General features: G+C 41.7%; 1 protein-coding gene across 4 annotated transcripts in view; it reads right to left on the bottom strand.

Annotated features, from left to right (window-relative positions):
- Window positions 1-24,802, bottom strand: part of VPS13B (vacuolar protein sorting 13 homolog B) — a 790,826-nt gene that overhangs the window by 261,627 nt on the left and 504,397 nt on the right. For all 4 annotated transcript variants that reach the window (XM_083186988.1, XM_083186990.1, XM_083186987.1 and 1 more), the window contains exons 31-33: window positions 19,214-19,417; window positions 5,974-6,100; window positions 273-416 (exon numbers count right to left, since the gene is read on the bottom strand). In XM_083186988.1, coding sequence (XP_083043114.1) covers window positions 273-416; window positions 5,974-6,100; window positions 19,214-19,417 — 475 coding nt within the window. The remainder of the gene's footprint in view (window positions 1-272; window positions 417-5,973; window positions 6,101-19,213; window positions 19,418-24,802) is intronic.

Raw genomic sequence — 24,802 nt, 5'->3', positions numbered from 1 at the left:
GCCGGAGTCCACCATCGGTCCCCAAAGCGAATATGCCAGGGACCAATCCAACGTGAATCACCCCAACTATCTGCAGATATACAAAGGACAGAGGGGGGGGGGGGGGGGTAACAGAACAGGAGTTATACAAACCTTCATTCTATTTTATTGTACACACCTGAAATTAATACCTCATAATATAATTTAATATGAAACAGGGAAATCATGAACACTGTATTACGTGGCTTTGCAGCTAACCAAGGGTTAAATGCGGGTAACCCGCTATCTCTTACCTCAGCAGCCATGTTTGTTTGCTCAAATCCAACCATGTTCACTTGCAGCAGCTGTTGCAGAAGTTCGACTTGAGCCACACTTAGGAAGAAGTCCAAGCTTGTGGTAATGTTCACTTCCAAGGAATGGCCACACACTAAAATATCCTGAGGTGAAAAGGTAGATCTCATGTCATTTCTGTTTACCCGAGCTCTGGGGACCAAACAAACCTCAGAAATATCCATGTATAACATATCTTAAATCAACTGCACCTGAAATACCTACACGCCGGTGCCAAATTCTTCAAACAGAGATTATTTTCATTTGTAATCAATACTAGCGTTCCGTTGCTGACCAAGTCTGACAAGTCAAAAAATGCAGCCATTCACGTGTACCTCAGAGGACCTCTAATAACACTGTGCGGAACGGCAAGGTTAACATAATATGTATTCTGATGCAAGGCAGATGACAGGGATTCAAAGGCAAATGAAAGCTTGGTGCTGGCAATATAAGCCCATTGGGTGCCATGGAGGTGTGCAAAAATCTGAATATGGAAAACAGTAAAGAAGCGTGTTCTGTAAAAATCCTTGTGTCTTTACAGCAATGGCTGTAGATAGTTAAATACAATAAAACATTACATTAAGGCCAGGTCTCTGTTAAGTCTGTGTCGGAAGGGTATTAATCAATAAAGCTTGTCTACATTTGAACCAGGTACATAACCTGCAGTTGTAGTTTTGCTACTTTGAGTGTGGTGTTTGTTGCTCTGTGAAACATCACACATACATCAATACACCAAATAGGTATTCGCTATATTTGTGGACAATTTACAGTGAAGTCACAATGCCAGTCAAACACACAGAAGATATATTTATTTTGACTGCTGTGTGTGGGTGATTAAGGTAAAAGTTCGGCACCGCATACTGTATCCTATATACTTAAAGGCTAATGCTGCTCCTCACCTCTATGGGGGGAGTGTTCAAGTGTTTAGCGCACCGGCATCCACTAGATGGCGCATGATAGAGTAATTCATATGTTACTTCAATTAGACCGATGTTTCTGTTATGTCGTTTCATCATTATGACGTGCTGATAACTAGTGTGCTCTGTAATGTACTACCTGTATGTTTGGATGAAGGGGAACAAGAACAGTATGGTTTGTTTATGTTCATTTGTGTCGGATTTCTGAACTTTCTGATTTATACCTACAGATAGATTTTACCTATGTGTCCACATAGCTCTATCTTCCATACGATACAAGTCTCTTTATACATAATGCATGAGTCTAGGGGCAGTATTCAATGAGGCCAATTCGCCATGTTTCATGGTGAATTTGTGCTATTTTTACTTTGGAAGGTGATTTTTTGTGAATCACCCTATTCAACGTGCACTTTTCACCGACAGCGAACAGTGAATGACGGACAATTCGCTGTCTGATACTCTCCGCAATTCGCTGTGGTTTTTCAATGGTTACAGCACATGAATATATATTTAATTAAAAAATATATATATTTTTTTTTTACACATAGCAGCCAGCAGGGGGCCGGGAGCCAAGAGCTGCTCATTACATATTCATATATTCACTGCTCCCGATCATTACATATGCACGATCGGGAGCAGTATTAGCTGCTCCTACCCGGTCCCCTGCTAGCTCTCACTGCCCTGTGACTCTGTAGTACCGGGCGTCCCTTTTTTGTGACTTTTCCATTAAATAGCATATTTAATCTATGCAAATATTTAATCTTTGCAAAACAAAGTGAATAGGATGCACAAGCAGCCTCTGCTGATTAAAATTATATTATGATTTATTGCATGTATGTACTCCTGTGGAGCTGCAAACGGAGGGGGGCAGGAGAATAATAAAAAAAAAAAACACATTCAGTCACAAGTATAACAAAATAAACCGTCACACTTAATTGAGCAGAGTTAGCTAAATGACTAAAGCTGGCCATACATCAGAAAGATCGATCTTAAGATCGATTGCGCTCATGATTGTGTACAATTTCCCTTGAAATCCCCGGCAGTCCTTTGTGGTTTTTGGACACACAATCTACACACAATCATCATACAATCAGTCATACAATCCATCTGCTGCATGATTGCGTACACAAGATGTGCACACAATCTGCATACAATCCATCATACAATCAGTCATACAATCCATCTGCTGATTGATTGTATGATTGTGTACACAAGATGTGCACACAATCTGCATACAATCCATCTTACAATCAATTGAGATTGTATGATTGGGTACAATATCTTTCTGATGTATGGCCACCTTTAGGGATTTAAAACTTTCCAAGCAACAGTTTAAAATACTAGAACCCAGGTTGCTCCAAAAGAATTTGCTTGCTAAAGACACAAGGATTTCTGTGTTTTTTAAAACAACATGAAGATACTATAAAATGCAAGGCTCCCTTTGTGTCTGATAAGATAGATGTACTAACCATGAACAATGGAGCCTTTTCATCAATTATTCTAAGCGCAGTTTAAAAGTCATGTTGTTTATGAACATACGATGTCATGTCAAATGTTTTAAATGCCATCAAATAACTGTATAATATACTGTATTTTGCTGGCAAAATCTGTGCTGAAAGTTGTAGAGGGATTTCAACACAATTGCGCTGCTGGGTATAATATAAAGAAAACTCCGAGTGCAGTTGGGTCCGACCAAAAAGGAATGACACTGGACACGCTGATTAATTTGTATTATTTTATAAATGTAAAAAGAATATACACATAGACATACACAATAAAACTAAAACATAAATATATATGAACATCTGAATAAAAACATATAGGGTTATATCCCAAAGGGTCAGGAGTGTCTCTAAGGTTAGATGTAAAAAATCCCAATGATGGGAGTAACTCAGTTCAGATCCTGGTGTCGCCAGAATATATTATTTATAATAAGGTGGATGTGGATATCCTGCAACAGGGTATTAATATTGGCAGTTTAGCATGTAGGCAGACATGCACTAGATCAGTGGTTCCCAACCTTTTTTCTCTCCCGTACCCCTTGATTAGGCATTTCATTGATGAGTACCCCCTCCTCTCAATTTAAAATATAGACAGTACTTATGAGTGGAGTGGAAGTGAGCAATATGCGTGTCCTTATGCATGTCCTTATATTAAGGCGTAGCAGACAGGGATCGTGCCCTTCCATGTCTGGCTGCTGTTTGTGTATTGTCTCCAGGGTTCCCACTTACACCTGTAGGATTAATGCCGCTGCTTCTTCCACCCGTGTCAGTGCAGGGCAGATGATCGCTGATGTCTGAGGGCAGCACGGGTAGCTCCCAGTGGATTGCTGGTCAGGCAAAAGTACAATGAGACGCTGATGACGCTGAAGACAGAACCATAAGTGACACAACATGGTTCTTCTCCATAGCAATGGGTCTTCTTCTTCTGCCATCAAAATACTTTTTTTTCATCTTCCGCCATTACCAATATTATTTTCAAGTACCCCCAACTGGTCTGCAGAGTACCCCCAGGGGTACTAGTACCCCAGGTTGGGAACCACTGCACTAGATTGAAGGCAGTTCAAACAGTTAAAATAGGGTAGTTAGATTTTCTCACCCATATGTTGAAGATAGCGGGGAGCTTAGTAGATGTTGATAGCTCAACCCTGTGGTAGATTTTTATCCCAATTGCGGGTTCAAACAGCCAGGTAGTACTGTGCAAATAGAAGCGGTAGGATAGGCGCTGGTAGCGCTACAGCAAATGTCCCCAATATGGTGATCCGGGGGACCGGCCGTATGCTGATGGAGTTCTCCATTGCCGGAGTAGCAGTGTGTCCCGCCGGCGCCGTGGGAGATGGTAGTGTAACGGCGGGCACAGGGATTAACCGGTGGCTGCGTGGAGAGCCGATGTCGGGAGTGCGGCTAACAGTGAGCCGTGCTGTTTAGCTGAAGGCGGGATCTTGGAGACACGTCTGGAGATTTGGATATTGCTTCAAAGCGTTTCGTACCCTCTGTGATTGGGAACTTTTTCAAGACAAGTCTTGAAAAAGTTCCCAATCACAGAGGGTACGAAACGCGTTGACGTTTGAACCCGCAGCGTTGGCTGTTTGAACCCGCAATTGGGATAAAAATCTACCACAGGGTTGAGCTATCAACATCTACTAAGCTCCCCGCTATCTTCAACATATGGGTGAGAAAATCTAACTACCCTATTTTAACTGTTTGAACTGCCTTCCATCTAGTGCATGTTTGCCTACATGCTAAACTGGCAATATTAATACCCTGTTGCAGGATATCCAAATCCACCTTATTATAAATAATATATTCTGGCGACACCAGGATCTGAACTGAGTTACTCCCATAAGTGGGATTTTTTACATCTAACCTTGGAGACACTCCTGACCCTTTGGGATATAACCCTATATGTTTTTATTCAGATGTTCATATATATTTGTTTTAGTTTTATTGTGTATGTCTATGTGTATATTCTTTTTACATTTATAAAATAATACAAATTAATCAGCGTGTCCAGTGTCATTCCTTTTTGGTCGGACCCAAACTGCACTCGGAGTTTTCTTTTTATTATACCCAGCAGCGCAATTGTGTTGAAATCCCTCTACACCTTGTTTACTCTTTATGAGCTGGGCTAGCTCATCCAACACGTGCAGCAGCTGGGTGTATATTTAATTGGTGTATATTACAAAGCACCTTAACCATTTATTTATTTATTATTTAATATTCTAATTATTGGAGCGCCAGTAATGTGAATTGGTTGGTCCCATTTGGTATCAATTCCAATTCACAACTTCTGATTTGAAAGTTACTGCTTTGTTTCTTGAACTGCAGGGTGATTTGTGAAGGAGCACATTTATCAGAACAATAGCTAATTAAATATCCTTTTCATATATTTTTTGTCTCACCAGAATGTACTAAGGAGCAATCAGGGGAGAATTCGCAAAATTCTCCTCCAAGTCCTTACATTTACATTCCAAATTACATTTCCCATACTTGTAATGGAAAAATGCGATCTGGAAATAAAAAATAAAAAAAGCACTGCAGGGAGCCCTGTGATAATAACACTATCTTCTGGGTTTTTTTTTTTTATTTTAGCTTTCTCTCAGTTCCCTGACTACTAGCAGTGATAGCTGTGCTGGGATCTTGCCCCTGTTTTCAGAAATATGATGCATAAGACCAGCACAGATTAGTCTTAAGGCCCATATACATTGGGCAAATTTGAGCTGAAATCAAATAAGTTTTACAGTTTGAGCTACTTTCAGCTCAGAAGCCGCCCCAGCCAATGGTGAGCACTGATGGCACTCCCGCATCATCCCCGGCCGACAGACGGCTTTCTATAGCATCCTGCTACGGAAAGTCATCCACCCCCAGTGAAAATCGATGGCCAAGGGGAAAAAGAAATCGCTCAGAGTTTATGCACTGAGCTATGTTAAGGCCAGGGATTTTCACATCATCGCTGTCCATACACACTGGGCAAAATCGCCCAGTGTGTATGGCCTTTAGCTTTGCACTGATCCATTTTATTTTGCCCAAAACACCCAGATTTGGTATCCATACATATTAGTACCCACACAGGATCGTTGTTTCATTTATTTGTAGATAAACAGGTTCAATTTAATTACAGGAGTTATGGCGTTCTCCCAGTTTGAGTAAGATTCCCAGTAAAAATGAATTATGACATTGATGGCACATACGTTAAAACCACCGAAAACAACGTTAATAACACCGAAAACAATGGACTAAGCTCTCACCTCTGCATGCATATTGTCATGGGCGGACACCTTACTGAAGATTATAGCAGGAGCAGCTGTAACTCGTACTGTGAAATCGGTTAAAATTGGGCTCAGTATTGCTCGCCGTTCTTGATGCCGTCTGATGCTATAGGGGGGGAAGCACATGAACACAAGTTTAGGAGTTTACTGACCTTAGAAAACATACAATAGAAGACAGAAATAGCTCACGATTAAGTTATGTTTTTTGCCTGTGTTATTTCTTTTTACAAGGGGCAACTTGCTCCCATGGATTTTACTGTTTAGATAATTCTAAACCACTATTATCTTGGAATTATACCAATTAAGTTGTCAGAACTCAAATAATAAATTATAGCAGTTACAGAATTGTCTGTTCTACTCGGTGTTAATTTCACAATTCTAAGTTTCAGCATAGGAAGAAAAATAACGGCTCACAATAGCGGGATAAATGACAGACAAGACTTCCTCGTACACTTCTCCGGTGTCAGTGTTACCCCACAGGAAAGCTTGCAGCAATAAAACCCTTCCTTGCTGACCACGAGGATGCATAACTGCTTCTGTATAGTCTGCACAATGCTAGAAGCATATATTGGCTTAAACAGTATAATGTAGTGGTGCATCTTAGCTGCTGAGCTGACTATGCCTATTTGTACACTTGGTGTTCTAGCCAAAGTTCTTAAGGTGACTGCCAGGTGGCTGTGCCAATGTAACATACTGATGGAACCATTACTTCATTAATATTGTGCTACATGGCCAGCTGGGCAGCCGAACGCCAAAGTCTCCTTCACACGCCACAAGTATTAGATCCTACATGCCAGTTGTATAACCTTCATTACATGCACATGGGCAGTATGACTAGCGAGTACCTGAGCGCCCATACATGTGTGCTTAGCAGCATTACAAGGGGAGCTACATGTGCGTTAGCCTAGGGCACCTGGAACCTTTTATCAGGCCCTGGTTATACATTAGCATTACACCAGCTCTACACTACAGATGTTCCCTAATAGGCAACATTAAATATAGAGCCATCCTCATCTAGCCCTTTAATAGGATTAAGTGAGCCAGAGCTGTCCAACTTGATCCTATACTAATCCCCTAATGTTCTATGGGTACTTGTGTAGTTTCACGGCGGCATTTCTTCGCAGATCGCATCATTTGCAAATCGGTACTTGTTTCCTAGCACGGCGCCCACTACGTCAATTGCGTAGAGGGCTATTCTGCATAAAAAAATCGCATCGCATGCCATTTTAGTGGCATGCGATGTGATTTTTTTGTTAATTTATTCACTGCTCTTATGTCCCCAGGCTCATCTCATCGCATGGCATCGCACCTCCCGCAAAATCGCATGCGACTTTTTTTGATCGGATGCAATTTTCTGGGGTGCTATGCCATTACATTAGGTATACAATATTATGATTGTATGTCCCAAAAATAGGTTTAACGCACCCCCCCCCCCCCATCCCGAAGCGTGGCGAGCGCAGCGAGCCCCGTGAGGGGCGGCGGATTGCGTCCTCCGACTTTTTCATTACCCCACTATCCACGTCAGTGTGGAGTTGATTTTATATAGTGTGGCGAGCGCAGCAAGCCACCGAGCCCTAAGCGTGGCAAACGCAGCAAGCCCCGCGAGGGGACGCGGAATACATGTAAAGTAATCCGCGTCCCCTCGTCATGCTTCGGGCTCGGTGGCTCGCCACACTATATAAAATCGACTCCACGCCGACGTGGATAGTGGGGTAATGAAAAAGTCGGAGGACACTTTCCGCCGCCTCTCGCCACGCTTCGGGGTGGCGTGGATAGTGGGGGGGTGCGTTAAACCTATTTTTGGGACATACAATCATATTATTGTATACCTAATGTCATGGCATCGCACACCCTATAAAATTGCTTGCGATCGCATGTGATTTTGCGGGACATGCGATATAGTGGGGTACAATGGCCATAGGAAAAATTACATTTAAAAAATCGCATGGCACATGCGATGCAATGCGATTTCCCTACGGTGCCGTACTTCTGGGCACCGTGCTAGGAAACAAGTACCTGCAAATCGTATGCAAATATCGTATGCGCTTTGCATACGATTCAATCCGCGATGCGATTTAGCACATCCCCACTATCCACGTGAGCCCGAAGCGTGGCGAGCACAGCGAGTTGACGCGGTACACGTCCTCCCGACCTGTTCATACTTCACTATCCACGTCAGTATGGAGTTGATTTTATAAAGCCCGAAGCGTGGCGAGTGCAGTGAGTCCCGCGAGGGGACGTGGAAAATGAGCCCGAAGCGTCGCGAGCGCAGCAAGCCCCACGAGGGGAAACAGATTATTTGACTTGCATTCCGCGTCCGCTCGCCACGCTTCGGGCTCGTTTTTTACTGCACTTGCCATGCTTCAGGCTCGGTGGCTCGCTGCGCTCGCCAAACTTTAGAAACTCAACTCCACACCGACGTGGATCGTGGGGGTATGAACAGGTCGGGAAGACACGTACTGCGTCGCCACTGTCCAGCTGACGCGGATAGTGGGGGTGTGCTAAATCGCATCACAGATAGAATCGTATGCAAATATTGCATACGATCCGCTGGGAAGCCGCCGGTAAAATACACAAGTACCGTTCTATGTATTGTATTGCAGCTGAGAACAACAGGCCTAGGTGAGCTATGGCTCACCATGGCTATCTAGAGATGGCTAGTTGAAGAAGGCTCCATCTGTATGCGCAGCTTTGCAACACTTCAGTGCATTTCTGTAGGTCCCTATGTCTGCAAACCAGCGTATGTATAGATAAACACCATTTCACATAGGCACAAATTTAGCGTTGACTATACATTTGGTTCCATAACTGGCTAGTGTTCCCACCTAGGCCTAGACAGCGGTGCCATGCACTGCTTAATTTAAAAATGACAAAATGCTCCATGCTGTAGGTTGGCGCCCTGCTGAAACACCCTTCCTTCTGCCATCCACACCCGTGCGCTGCAGTGTCCCGAGGGTGGAAAAAGTTACGGTTTAGCAATCACCGCTTGATAGAAGACTTGTCCGTAAGTGCTGGGCGTGTCCTTTCGGGCACCGCCCTCTCCTAGTATGACACGATGTGACTAGGATACACGAGGAGACTGTTGATTAATATGATATGTGAAACTTGCACATTGTCTGTATACGCAGCAGAACAGAACTTGGTTGGAAAAACTGTGGCTGCTACATTGTAACAGTTCATGTACGAATTCAGAGACAGTCGCACTCAGATATGTCGTTTATCCTATCATATTAATCAGCACAGTCTCCTTGTGCATCCCAGTCACGCCTAGATTGGTTGTTTGAAACGACTGCACCAAGGATTAACGAGGACTCATTTGCAAGTGTTTAATTCATCATTAGAACACAAAACATGGGTCACCAAGCTATTACAGCGGGTTCTCGATCCTTTTTGAGTTTGTGCCAATGTTATCAAGTGTATTACAATGTAAATGTTGTGGGGTTCTTCTAATTCGGTGTGACTACAATAGTCATATTGGGGATTAAGTTGGTGGGGCTAGGGCAGAATGTAGCCAACCAAAACCTTATAATGCAAAGCTTAATACAGATCAGCCAACTGAACATATATATCCACATGCAATAGTATCCAGTCTACGGATCAACGGTGTTTAGACCGACCATGTTATGGCCGCCTATGCTTAGTCACACCCATCTAGTTAGACGCCTAGACCAAAAGGAAAGTTAGATGCAAGCGTTAAGTTGATGGGAATATGGCCGATAATCAAAAGGGTTTTTTTGGGTGAAGGTCGACTTCGCTTATATTTTACTATCCAAGTAGACAAAGACTTAACTATAATACTGTGCCAAGCGAGGGGACACTGTGCACTTATACGAAGTCCACGTTGACCTATGTCAACATAGCCACCTAAAAAACTCATGTCGAACACGCTCCCGTTGACCTAATTCTTGCGTCTAGCTTTCGTTACGGTCGATCTAGACGTGGTTGACTATATCTAGGTGCCTAACTAGACGGGTTTGACCAGACGGGTGTGGTCAACCATAATATGGTTGACCAGACGGTTGTGGTCAACCATAATATGGTTGATCTAGACACCGTCGATCCGCTATACCATAATCCATGTATGTGGATTGGAAGTGAGGGATGGGCAGGCCACCACAAGCAATCATACAGAACCATGATGGGAGTATCCCGTAACATTGTCGCAGAAAGATAGCGTTGTTCGTCCTATATGAAACACATTTCATTTACATTGTGATGCTACTTTTTTTAGTACTTTCAAAAAAAAAATGTATATACTTTTACGTTATCCTAAACACAATCTCTTTAAACCAGCCCTGGCAAAGCCTTTTGTGCTTTTTATGAACTTAACAAATGTAGTAAGTGATGTTTAAGTATTTTTCAACACCAATACAGAAGAACCTTTGGCAAATAACATTGTAGGTTTAATATATATTAATCAAATAACTAATAAAAAATGAGGGAAAAAAAAAACAGAAGCATAATTTCTTAACTGGAATCAGTACAAAGCGATTTGATTTCATATGCATCTGAGCAGACTTTTCCCAAGGTTTATAAGTGACTGGGAAAAGTGGGCTTAGATAATGTGCGCTGCCAAGCCTCATAAGACATAATGTTTCTGTCAGCCTAAATTACTTATATAGGATGAAACTCCAACTGGATACAGAGAGGAAAAAAAGAAAACGGTTTTTATTATGAATAGCATTCCAAGCCAGAGAAAGATAAAAGACAATGTCATTAATATTATGTGGGAGGAATTCATCCCTAGCACAAATCATATGATCTTCTGCTAAATGAAAGCCTCAGTGCTTACCTCATGTGAAAGAGAGGGATTACTGTACACTTTATTGGGTTTGTACAACTAAGGAGAACATCAATATTACAGAGAAGCAGGTGTAACGTGACACAGCTTATCTCCGCTACAGGAGACAACACAACGATCCCTTATTTATTTATTATTTACCGTTTCTTATATAGCGCAACAGATTCCGTTGCGCATTACAATTGGAAACAACAATGATTAAACAAACTGGGTAGAAACAAACCGACATGGAGGTAGGAGGGCCCTGCTCGCAAGCTTACAATCTATAGGGATAATAGGCGGGATACATAAGGATAGGATTCCATAGCATGGCAGTCCCATCAGATTACTAGACGGTCCTGATGGGACTCAATTAGATATGACTGGATGTTGTGTGGGAGTTTCGGAATATGATACGCTTGCAAAAAGAAGTGAATTTTCAGGGAACGCTTGAAAGTTGGGAGGCTAGAGGAGAGTTTTAATGTGCGTGGAAGGGCGTTCCCTTATTACTGTTACAAACATCTATTCCGTAACACAGATTATGCAGAGTTGGATAGCTCACAGATCCTGTCTATGTGGGACAGTCAATAGGTCGACCCTAAAAGTTCAACATGCACACGGTCGACACGTGAAAGGGTCGAAGTTCTTTGCTTCCCTTTATTTTGGTGTCCATGTCGACACCCAAGCAATGTACCTCTCGTCATTCTTTGGGATCAGATAGAGAACTACTGCCAGGTCACTAGACCATAACTACTAAGTGAGAACATTCTTTTTCAAAAGAGTAACCTCGAGTCCGTGGGTGTCAAGATGAGGGAAAATGTTTAAAGTGTTTAATATCGGAGGAACGATTCCCATGTCCACCGTTTGACCATATGGTGTTAACCTACAGTATTGACTCTAGTCCAGTGGTTCCCAAACTGTGTGCCGCGGCTCCCTGGGGTGCCTCGGGACACTTGCAGGGGTGCCTCGGGTTGGTCATCCAGGACCATTCAAATTATTTATGATCAATTATTTATGGACAAAACCAGTGCTGGTGGCTGCCAATCATAAATATGTGTACAATCAGAAGCAAATCCTGCCCTTTACCACATAACTGAACCTTAGAAGCACATATAAACACAATATACTTCATTTTATATATATTTTTTTGGGCTTAGGGGTGCGGTGGAAAAATTGTGGTACTCTAGGGTGCCGTGATTCTAAAAAGATTGGGAACCCCTGCTCTAGTCCTATCATCCGGATACCCATAAAGAAATATACTCATATGTTTTTATTTCTGAATACTGCTTACTCTCTTTCCTGCTTAGAGCCAATGACTCTACTATTCAAATAAGGGGGGGGGGGGGGCAGATGCAGCAGCAGGAGAAGAAGACAAGAAGACTTATGACAAGAGATTGTGTTCTGATGTGGTAAGAAGACTGATAGCTTTATGGATTTAAGTCAGATACACTTTAACCAGCTCTACAGAAAAGAAAACTAAAGTATAAATAATAATAATGCTATATTAGTATTGCCTGCAAAATATGGAATAACTGGGCTAACTAGGTGAACTTTAATTGAAAATGCCCCAAAAAGAAAGAGTTCAATCTGTATTTTGCTATTAAATAAATTTATCTTAGTGAATCAAGTGAATCACCAGCACCGGTGCATACCTCCCAACTGTCACGATTACAGCGGGACAGTCCCGATTTTCGGGTCCTGTCCCGCTGTCCCACCCGCGGCAGGCATTGTCCCGCTGCGGGGGGTGGCAGTTGGGAGACCCCCCAATCTAATAGAATAGACGCTGTGCGCACGCACACAGCATCTATTCTCGTATGAAGATGAGTTTGCGGCTAATTAGCATAAGCCGCGCCCTCATTTGCATATGCCCCGGCCCCTTTTCGGACGCTTGCGCGAGTGTCCCTATTACATCGTCACAGAAGTTGGGAGGTATGCCGGTGAGGTAACTTTCAGGGGGAAAAGAAAAAAAATCCACAACTAGACCAAGTGTTTTAAATTAAAATATCCCTTTGTACCTAAAACATGACTCCAAAAACATGAAGAAATCCTGAAAAATGCTTTGTACAATGTGGACCAAAGACATAGTTATTATGAAAGCAATGTGTTATATATTCCTGTTTGTGCCAAGTGAAACAAGGTAACAAATTTTTGTTAATAAGGTTCTTGCTTGTCGCGGTAACTTGGCTGCAACTCCAGACATTGCCATTACAAAAACAGGGACGTGTAGCACACATACCCAGTGGTGCCGGGAGAGGAGAGGAGGGGGGACTAATTACCCGGGCCCAGGTCTGATGGTTTGGCCCTTGATACATGACAGCAGTAGCTGTTCTCAACCCAACACATGCTGCTGTGTGCTGTGCCGCAGTGTGGCCAGGGAGGTGCCTAACATGCAACTTTCTTCCTGTATTTTATTCTAAGGGTGCATGGCCACACCTCCTACAATTAGCCACACCCCCTGAAAAGTACTAGGGCCCAGATAGGCTCTCTACTGCCCTGCACATCCATAAATGACAGGACTACACACTCTGACCACCCTGCTATTGCACTGTACCCCTGATCAGCCACAGCTCGGCCAGTCCTAACATAGCGGTGATACCCAGTCCCCAGCACATTGTGTCACCCACAGTGTTTAAGGATCTAGAGTAGAATGGTGGGAGATGAGGGGGTGTGACTAGATAGAGACAGATCATTTAAGATGTGAGGGTCCAACAATAAAACTCATTGTGGGGTATAATTTATTTATCTACATGTGTGTGTGTGTGTGTGTGTGTGTGTGTGTGTGTGTGTGTGTGTAGTGTGTAGTGTCTGTGTGTCTCCAAAACATTGCCATCTGTTGGCAGCAGGTGAAACTACATCTACTAGCTTTGGAAGCATTTGCTTTGAGCGGGCTTACACTGCCATCCGTTGACTGCAAGTGAAACTACATCTACTGGCTTTCGAAGCATTTGCTTCGAACAGGCTTACTAGTATATTAATGTTCATGGGCTATATCTCAGCAATAAAAAATGTAGTGTTCATTCTAGCACCCTGCACCTTAAAAAACGTTATTTTCTGTCTGGGGTGTAGCTGTCTGCTTTGGTGCTTCTAGCACAGACTGGCCTGTACACAGATACAGACCAGACTGTGCTAGAAAAAAAATCACAGCAGAGAGCAACACCCCAGGCGTGAAAAAGGAACTGAAGGGTTTTTGAAAGATGCAGGTTGCTAGAATGAACACTAAAAATGGCAGCTCACACGGCAAATAAACAAGCAGCTCTGTACTAGCTAGACTTATAATTTTTGATAAACATACAATAAAATACATGAACCACATGGGACAAGAGCATAACTTCTTCATGCACTTTATGCTACAGGCACTAGGGGGAGCATTTCTCCGGCTAAATACATACACAGCAGTCAAGGATGGAAATAATCAACTCGGAACTGGAAGATGCGCCCTCTAGTGTCTGCTGCTCCCTGTGAAAGGTGATCACAACAATGCGAAACATGCAGGAGCATCAACAACGGTTACTAATTTGCAGAAACGTAATGAAACAAAATAAAATTACTTAATCAAAATGAAAGATAGATCTGTTTAATTTGCACTCAACAGACGATGCATCGCTTTGAGTGGAACAAACTTGGCCCAGAGATGCTTTCAGCGAGACTGAGTGGCAATGGGAGTTGCACAAGCTGTATCTGACACAGAAGTGTGAGCATGATTCTCTCTCCTGCTCCGTACACGTTCCTATGCGGTGAAACAGCTCTTCCATGACTGGCACACATATGCATTGAATAAGGCAGGCGCAGAGCTGGCAGCAGGGAGCAGCAGACCCTTATCGTCCACAAACTGTTGGAAACGAACACAACTCAAGGAACATTCTACATCTGCATTTCTCTCATTTCAGATGGAATAATGTATTAAAAACGAGAGACTGGAAACGATTCAACAGCTTATACCCAAAACAACAAAATACCAGTGTCACAGCTGTTCCCGGGGCTACATTGGAGGAAGGCCGAAAAGAGGGTGTGTGGGGGGGGGGGGGAATGAACAGGGAGCTGTCGTCCCTTGTTCCTTTATAGGGATCTAAAGTATGACACGGCCAATTACAAGAGCCCGTTACTGTTTTGCACTGACGGAGCCCATCTGTTCCATGTATTTTCAGATGCTCACTGTGTAATGCGGGCCAGCAGCTCTGTCTTTGAAACAACTGGAGTTGGCAGGGCGGGAGGAGAAATTCATGCTAGTCCCTGTTCTTCCTCATGTCGGGGGAAGAGATTGCTGTCTGCCTGTTGCAGCACAAAGTGAGGCAGATAAATGAGTTACTGTCTGATGAAGGCAGACTCTCCCTTCACTTCTTATGAGGAGGACTTCCAAGCAAAGGTGAAGATTTAGTAGCGTCATATAGGGACATGTGTTGTGACAAGGAATTACATACACTGGATAAGATGTCTTGGTCTTTATTTTGTAGCAGGCAAACAGCATACCAGGTACTCAGCATAAGCAAGATGGTTACAGCATATTACAAACCCTTCAGAAAGCTCCAGTGGTCCCTACTGTAGCCCACGCCCCAGCCTATAACTTGGGCAGCTATTCCACCACCAGGAACAATGACACTCTGCCCTGGAAATCCTTATATCAGGAGAGCACAGTTTTGCTGTGGCTCTAAAACCTGGACTGGATCCTCCAGATTATCTTCATGTGGAAGTATGCTGTCCCTGCCACAGTATAGACTCCCAAACTAACAAATGCTGATCACATAAGTATTGAGTTGGGTGTGTACAGTATGGACTTGGCTATGCGTGGGGATATATACATATAATAGATTATTTTTCATTTAACAGTTATTTATATAGTATGTGCCTACTATGCAATGCAGTGCACCAGGGGAACCTAACATGGGCAGGACATGCAAACTGCACACATATTTTCAGGAATGGACCTCCAACTATAGTTTAATATGGTAACCGTTATACAAACAGTGCTGTTCCAATTATAATACCATGACCAGTGGAATATTTTACATATAATCTCCAAGACTGCAGAATCCCCCCCCCCCCTTAGTAAAAACTGCCACATACTGGGACTGCCTATTTATGGAAGTGATTTCCCATTGGAAGCACTACCTGCTTATCATAGCTAGGCAGGCAGCCCCAGGAGAATATTTTATAACCCTTAGACTGCCAGTCCAGACTGCAAAGCTGTAGCATGAGAATCCACTCTACTGCTATCATGGCATAAGTATCTGGATTCTAGAGGCTGCAGCAAATGCAGCCCAAGAAGCCAGTGCATAGTAGCTGTCAGCGCCAGACCCTGCCCCTGGATTTGGACTCCATCTCCCTGGGAGGGCAGAAAGGAGGTAGATTCAGTCGGAAACAATGCAGATCCCCGTCCCGACAGGTAAGGAGTGGCCACTGACCTTGACAGTTAAAAAGCTATTGAATATCTGCTTTCATATGCTACTACAGTTAAAGATTTGGTCTTAGAAAAGCGGCTTTTACGTTTTATTTTGTTGGTTTGTTTTTAGAAATGTCCCGTGTGACAATGGAGAGAGCGGTACATTGGTAAGATATTAGCAGCCAAAAATATGTAAATGTAAAGCTACAGTAGGAAATATCACAGGGGAAAAGGCAATATATTTCTAGCTATAGTCTAGTCTAAGTATAATCATTTTTTCTATACCTCCAACAAAAAAAAATGATCTTCCTCCAAAACCTTTCTGGAGGGAAAACAGGTATGGCTGCTGTTTACATATAGGGGGACATTTACTAAAGAAAATTTGAAAAAAATAGGTGTATTTGTATCCAGAAATACACTTATTTTTGACATTTACTATCCCGAAAATACGGTAATTCATATTCATATTGATAGCACATCAATACGAATACGAATTGCCGTATTTTCGGGATAGTAAATGTCAAAAATAAGTGTATTTCTGGATACAAATACACCTATTTTTTTTTACAAATTTCCTTTAGTAAATTTTCCCCATAATGTCATGGGAAAATGTGACCAGTGCGGATACCTCGGTTAGAAAATTATATCAAAATAATGGATACACATTGTGAAAAAGTAGTTATGTAATAGCAGTGTGGAGAGGATTATATGGTGGAAAGAGCTTACATGGCTGGTCTGCTCTGATCACTACAACAGGAGTCATGTGACTGTGGTTACCATAGTAGTTAGCACAATGCGAAAGGTCAAGAACTATTAGTCAGTAAAAGGAACCTGAAGAAACAAGGTAAAAATGATATAGAAGTATATATGGTATTTATCTCAATAATGTCAAACACTTTATTCGCTGTGTTAATGTAATATATTCTTTGCGAGTGCTCATTACACCATTCTCTGGGAAACTTTACTAACACACTTTGAAAACTCTCTGAAATGTGAGAACAAAGTACAATAATTTGTCTTTTCCAATAAGCCACACGCACAAGGCTTCATAAACGGGACATGTCTGAATATTATGGTACTGTGAAGATACGGAGTCCGGACTAATGACTGAACAGCTGGTTAGTGTATCTTGGAAAGTCAGAATTGTAGTCTAAATACCAGTGCAAGGTTCAATACGATAACATTACAATGGGGGGGAAGGCCGAGCAATGAGAGGCTTATGAATATCAATCTGTTTGGCTCTTTCCTCTTGAAGCCTACATGTTCACGTAAACAGATAGACACATGATCAAGTCATCCTGCCAAACACAGGCCTGTGCTGCTTTGCTCTCTGCCGAACGCTGTCCACCTTTAAGATAACACTTGAAAGCAGAAGCCTGGTTGGTAAACTTAACCTGTCAATGATCTGCCCCCCCCCCCCCCCCACCCCTTCTAAGTGCCATTCAAACTGCACAATTGGGTTCTCTCAAACTTTATCTGCTGGTTTGTGATAGATAAGTACAATAACTCTACTTGCGGCCTCTTTAAAGCCCTTTGTTTAATCCTGAGGACGTATTAAAGAGGCCCACCTGTGGTTTGTTATGATACCATTGTAAGTTCTAGATTCCGCGCGGTCATAGAACGCCGCACAGCTTTCCCACCGTTCGGGAACATAATGTATTCTGGAATGTTATACATTATTTGATCACGTCCTATGGGCTATTCTAATAAACACGCCGCCGCTATGTATACAGAAAGCATGAGTCAAAATTGGAAATGTAAACCTTTGCCTTGTGCTAATGTTCCTCTAGATAATCTGGCTATATTGATTGGAACGTGTGTAGCAGTAAAACAAATAATCAGGAGCATATTACACATGGGTGTTAATAAGAACATCTATGCCATTTCAAACAAACCATATTACTTTCTACTATTACAATTGAATAGAATAATACAGCAACTGTATTTGGAAGGCTGTGGTCAGCTGAGATGATGGAAACTGGAGCTGCCGTCACCTCTCCCATTGGCTGAAGGAGTACGTGTTGTTAATGCATAATGTGCCAAAAGAACTTTACATGCCAAGTGCAGCCTGTGTGTGTCTGGCTACGGTAACGCCAGGCATCTTGAGAGGTGGATTCCGCAGACCACCAACACAAAGTAGGTGGGTAAGACCTGCGAAACTGGCAGCGGACTTATTGTGAATTAAGACAAAGGCTTTCAACTAAACTATATTTGGCATCAATTATTAGAATTATCATCGTTATAATTATTTATTAGATGGAAGAGTACTTTTAGCCGACATGTACAGTATCGAGTGGATTTATAGAAGTCGTTGGGAGGTCTCAGTTGAACGTCCCCTTTCCCCGATCATTGCGAGCGAACCTGAATCAGGACTAGATAGGATTTGTTGAAACAATGTTGCTGGACATTGCAAACAAGTAAAATCTTAATAACCATTACTAATTAAAAGCCTAATGTGGAGTTAAAAATATTATGCCAATGTGCGACAGTTGGGATCCTGTCCCGTTTTCGGTCGGCTCGCCAGTCGACAGGCGGGATTCAATGTCCCACCTGCCGATTGGTGAAAAAGGGAGCGTGCCTGCTAAAACGGACATGGGTTGTTGAGATCCGGCTGTGATCTCGACAATTCACAACAGTTTTCAGCAAAACGGACCAACCACTTTTAAAGTCGGGTCCATTTTGTTGAGCTGCCTCTTCAATGCGGTCGGGAACGGCAGCCCTGAATAGGCACCCGAAGCTATTTCCCCTGTCGGAAATAGCGGCAGGGATTGAATAATTCCCTAAACCTGGTGATAACTCTAGCGTCTTGTAGTATGCTGACGAAAGGTGGAACATGATCTTTCTGCAATTCATTAACATCACTCCAGTGTGTACACACAATCTGGGCTGATGGGCAGATAAAATGCCTGTCTCTCCAGTGTGTACCAAGCTTAAGCCCTTTACTTTGTTCGATGTATATTCTAGGAGACTGTATTTAATGCTTACGTTTAACACTATTTAATTCAGAGTATAAATGAATCCACATTTGCTGTGCCCAGTGTGGGAAGTGACATCACACATACCTGCTGGCCATGTTCCACTCCAATGCTGGGTTCTGAGAGCCTCTATCAGCCTCTGCGGGTAGTCCCCCATTGTTACTCTCCTTCTCTGGTTTCAGTTGCTCCCACTGAGCCGTGCCAATGTTAATTGACTGCAAGTCAATCTGATACTGCCTGTCCTCAACTTCCGATCCCGGGTCTCTAAGAATGCCTAGATTCAAGGCGCGCCTAAAATGGAAGAAGACATTATAAGACAACACAGAAGAAGTGTATGCGAGAATTCTAATTCCACTGATTTATTTCTGTATTACCTCTTAGTAACAGTTCTCAAATAAGGCAAATGTTGCTCAGTTTGCCCCCTTTCCTTACATGATATTGGTTCTATAGCTCTTGTCTTGTGAATTAGTCTTCAGCCAAGAAAATCATACCAGAAAATACCAAACCGCCATAAATATGTATATGCAGTCCCTGTTTAACAATGCCATATGCACAAACGGTATATCCAGGGCTGTCTCTACTATTGGGCTTAATGGGAGGTTGCTCCGGGGCTCCAGGATTCTAAGTGCCCACGCTTTGCTTTGCCCAGGGGTCTACACTACGCTTAGGACGGCCCTGGGTATATCGCAGAGTCTCTCTGCCATAGAGTCTACAAGGAGAGCTTGTGCAAGTTCATTATAAGAAGCAGAATACCAGTGTACAAATACCGGAGCCAATATCATCAGTTTTCAATTTATCTGAATATAATTAATTTATTGGACACTAACAGCAAGGATCAGGTTAAAAGGATAGTCTCCAAATCCGAAATGCTTAGGACCAGAAGCATTTTGGAATTTCCCGTATTTGTATAACATAATGAGATCTTCCGGATGGGACCGAAGTCTAAACACAGAATAAATGTATATTTCATATCCACATGACCAATATAGTGTAAAGGTAGTTTTATCAGATTTTGTGTTTGTGTACATTGAACCATCCGAAAGGAAAGGTATTACAATCTCAGTCACACAAAAAAAATGTTGACTTTCGGAATATTTCGGATATCGGATTTTCGAATATGGACTTCATCTGTGTTAACCTGAAGACAGTGAATGAACTATGTGAAGATGTTGGTAATACTCCATCAAATATAAAGATATTTAACAGATGAGTATATATATATATATATATATATATATATATATATATATATATATATATATATATATATATATATATATATAGGAAAGAGGTGAGAAGGGCGCCTTCTGGTGTAGTAGGTGAGAAGGGCGCCTTCTGGTGTAGTAGGTTCAGGTTTAATATAGATCCCTTCACCTTTAGTGAGCGATCACCCCAGTAGTGTGTACGTGTACCGTTATTAGTGGATTCCAACCACTTTTCTATGTGCGTGTTATCAGGAGTACAACATCCAGGACTTGGGTATCTCTTATCCCCACGGATTATTCCTCTCAGAACATCATGGTGGAACAAATAACAAAGGAATAGAATAGTGTAATATTGCTAACACAATTTTAATTCTCGCAACAAAGACTTTAAAATGCTCGTACAATGTATAAAAACATAAAGGCTTATCTGATGCAATGGTGAGGTCAGTCAAACGTCATCACACTTTCAGAGTATCCCTCAACGCGTTTCATCCCCCGCCAATAGGCTTGGACTTCATCAGGAGTGCACTATTATGTGCTTACAGGACCATATTTATACACTTACTAATGAGGGAGTAGGTGGAGTGTGATTCCCGCCATCAGCGGCATCACACTTCCGGATTTCGGCCGTTTGGAACGCATATGCGTCATTTCCGGAAGCCCGTGACCCGCACGCGGCTTCCGGTTTGTGACGCGATTACCTTACTGTTAGAAACTAGCTCCTTCTGGGCATCGCGTTTACTATATCCGCCCGGTGGAGCGCACAGTAGTCATTTCCGGAAATCTGTGACACGCACACGACTTCCGGGTACTTGCGTAATTTCTATTGTACAAAGTCCATTGGGATTTATATTCCCTCCGGAAACAAGGGCAGCTGAATTCCCTGTTCCCCTGGCGGTTGCCTTAGTAACCAACATACAAATGGTAATAATGCTAAGCCTTACGATTATATGAGACATAAACTGTATGTATACAGCGTGAATGGAAATAGCAGCATATGTCCCCATTATAGAGGGAGTGCGCCCTTTATGATCGGTATATCTCCTGGGGTTTTAGGTCACAGTGCCCTCCCACGGAGATCTCCAATACACAAGTTAGCCCCTCCTTTCAATAAAACAAACATGAATGGGGAAATCTCACGCCACAAAGTCAGAAAAATTTAAAACTCAGTATTACAAAAACTTTTTTTTAAAAAATACTTCATAAAAGACATGCCTAATATTCTAAAAAAGGAAAAAATAGGGTGGGTACATTAAAAAGATTTCATAAAAAAGGTGCCAGTTCATAATTATCATTTAACCCATTCGGTGTTAATGTATTGAGCTCATGAATCCAGAACATTTCTCTCCTTGATAGGAGATTCTCTCTGTCCCCTCCCCTAGGACCCAGATTGACTTGCTCCAGAACTTTAAATTTTAATTCATCTACATTTCCATTGTGGTATTTAGAAAAATGTCTTGGAACTGTGTGGTTATCTACTTTATTTTTAATTCCCCTCACATGTTCCTGGATCCTCAGTTTTAGTTGGCGTTTAGTTTTGCCAATATATTTAAAACCACATGTACACTCCAACATATAGACTACCCAACTGCTATTGCAGTTGACTAGACTCTTCAGGGTGTATTTTTTGGATCCATCATAGTTGTTAAAGTTCCTAAAGTCTGGATGTGCAAATTTGCATATATTGCATTTGTTACATTTGTAAAAGCCTTTTGCTCGGTCCCAGGGCATATTTGATTCTTTCTTTCTTTGCTGTAGCATACTTGGTGCTAGGGAATCTTTCAGATTTTTCGCTTTCTTAAAAACTATGTCTGGATTAACTGGTAGTATTTTATTTAAAATGGGGTCTGTTTGCAGGATGCCCCAGTGTTTTTTAAAAATCTTTCTAATGGCATGTTCTTGAGAATTGAAGGTGGTGATAAAATTTACCCTATCTTCTCTTTGATCTTTAGTTTTATATTTCAGAAGGTCTTTTCTCTCCATATTCTTCGTCTTTTCCTCAGCCTCTTCCAGAATTACTTCAGGGTATTCTCTCTCCCTAAACCTTTTCTTATAAAGTGCAACTTGTTCTTTATAGTCCGATTCCTCTGTGCAGTTTCTCTTGATCCTTGAAAACTGTGAGAGTGGGGTGTTGGTTTTCCACTGTTTCTTATGGTTGCTTCTAAAATGCACATAAGAATTGGCATCCACTTCTTTCACAAAATTCTTGGTCACTACTTTCTCCTTATCATTAGATAGTATGAGGTCTAGGTACTCCACACTCTCTTCACTGATTTTGTATGTGAAGGATAGGTTGTAATCATTTCTCTCCAGGTCTTTCATGAAAATCTCGAAGTCTTCTTTTGTCCCGTTCCATATTATCAGGATGTCATCTATGTATCGTTTGTACAGTACTATCCTGTCTATGAACCTGTTATTCTCATATATATTCTTCTTCTCCCAGCTACCCATATGCAAATTGGCGAAACTGGGAGCAAAGACTGTCCCCATTGCCGTTCCACATGTCTGTATGTAGAACAGCTCTAGTAATTTAAAATAATTATGGCTCAAAATGAATTTCATTAGAGTACATATAAACTCCTTGTGGGTATTATCCAGACTTTGATCATTGTCCAGGAACTCCCTACATGACTTGATACCTTTTTCATGTTTGATGGAGGTATACAGCGATTGTACATCTACTGTGACCCATAGGTATCCTTCTTTCCATGTGGTTCCTTCCAAAGTTTGTAATATAGCCGTAGTGTCTTTGATATATGAGTTTAAAACAGGCACATACTTTTTCAGAAAAACCTCGACATATTCAGATAGACCGGAGGTAAGGGAGTCTATCCCCGATACTATTGGCCTCCCTGGTGGATTATCCAACCGTTTATGGATTTTCGGGAGAAAATAGAATACCGGTATCACCGGGGAGTTTTATATATATATATGTTCCTATTAATTCTTATATGTATATAAGAATTACTGGGAAATCTTTTAATCAAAAAGTTGTGCAATACATTAAAAAAACACCCCATTCTGATGGATCCAAATCAAAAAGATGGATTAACTGCATTGACCAAGAACAGTGTAAAGTGTTCCACCTAATAAATGTTTATGATTGTTGTATTAGGAATCCAGGCACGTAAATAAAACGTGTCTTAAATTAACTTACACCATGCTCAACCTCCCCTAGGTAAGCTTGTATCTCTTCTGTTAATTGGCTGTCTCTATCAGGTTCCTTCGTTGCTGTATTATATCTTTATAGCAGAATCCGCTATTAGTGAAGCATATATTGTGGAAGTGAAATCTGATCGCAAACCATGCAGTCAGCCCATAAAGTGTCTAGTATACACACAGAGTCTCATTCAGGAACCATTACTGAGCGTCAAAGTCCATACCTAGTGGTAAGGGAGGAGGGAGAGTGCAGCTGTGCTCTTAATGGCCATGAGGTGATTTTTCCCAACAATTGCAACTTGTGTCGCCGGGGTTTAAAAAGAGTGAGGGGACTCAATGCATTTCTCCATTGCCCACGTATAGCAGTTTTCTCAGAAGGTATGTGAAAATGTTGTCTTTAATGGACAAATGATCCAATACTTATGATGAAGAACCCTACCAGATGTTGATTATAATCTATATATAAAAGACTAACTACTTCTCACCTCTATAATATGAAGTACCACCAGAGACCACTAGAGGTCACTTGATGGCCCAACTTACTCCTTAACAGAAAGTGAAAGCAATTTTTGCAGGAATCTGTTGCTGGATATGGGGAGAGGGAGATTGGAGGTAGGAGCAGATGGAGACTGGAGTGGGGTGGAGACTTTGTCACAGCTCAAAGTGAAAGTACATTATAGAAGCCGTCATTTTAACGGGCTTTTAACTAGTGAGTTAGAATTTGGCTTTGTATTCGTCACAGGTTCCATGTGATATTTAACATCTCTTCAGTAAATAGGGAAAAAAAAAATATATAAAAATAATCTAATTACAGGAAAAATTTTACCGTAGTAACGAAATCTTATATAATCTTTCCTATATAAAAACATTGCAAAATTTCTCATTACTAGTGGATAAACCAATTTTAGACCAGATCGGGAAACGTTTTCACGAATATTTACTTATCCAGGATTCAATCCAAGTAATTTTTTTTTTAAGTAGCAAATATTTCTTACTCAACCCCTGATGAAGACTTATTCCCAGTCTTGTGGGATTTAAAATGCTGGCCTCCCCTAACACAGACACAAAACAATTTCTCTTCTGACAAGAGTTAATGGAGGTTAATGTCATTTCCCCGTTAGATTCCAAGAAATTCTTTAGCGTTCAGTTAGAGACTTAACCAAGTACTTAAGGTAGAGTTTGTGCAATTAATAGGCTACATCTAAATATTACTACACCCGTTTAAAACTGAAATCTCTCTTTATTTTATGGCTTTTCTTACAGAGGTCTGAATGATGTCATTTATTTCCTTTACCAAAGCGGTTTTATGAAT

Source organism: Crinia signifera, chromosome 5 (genome assembly GCF_055691185.1).
Source record: "Crinia signifera chromosome 5, ASM5569118v1, whole genome shotgun sequence".
Lineage (NCBI taxonomy): Eukaryota > Metazoa > Chordata > Amphibia > Anura > Myobatrachidae > Crinia > Crinia signifera.
This window is presented reverse-complemented; position numbering and strand designations above follow the sequence as displayed.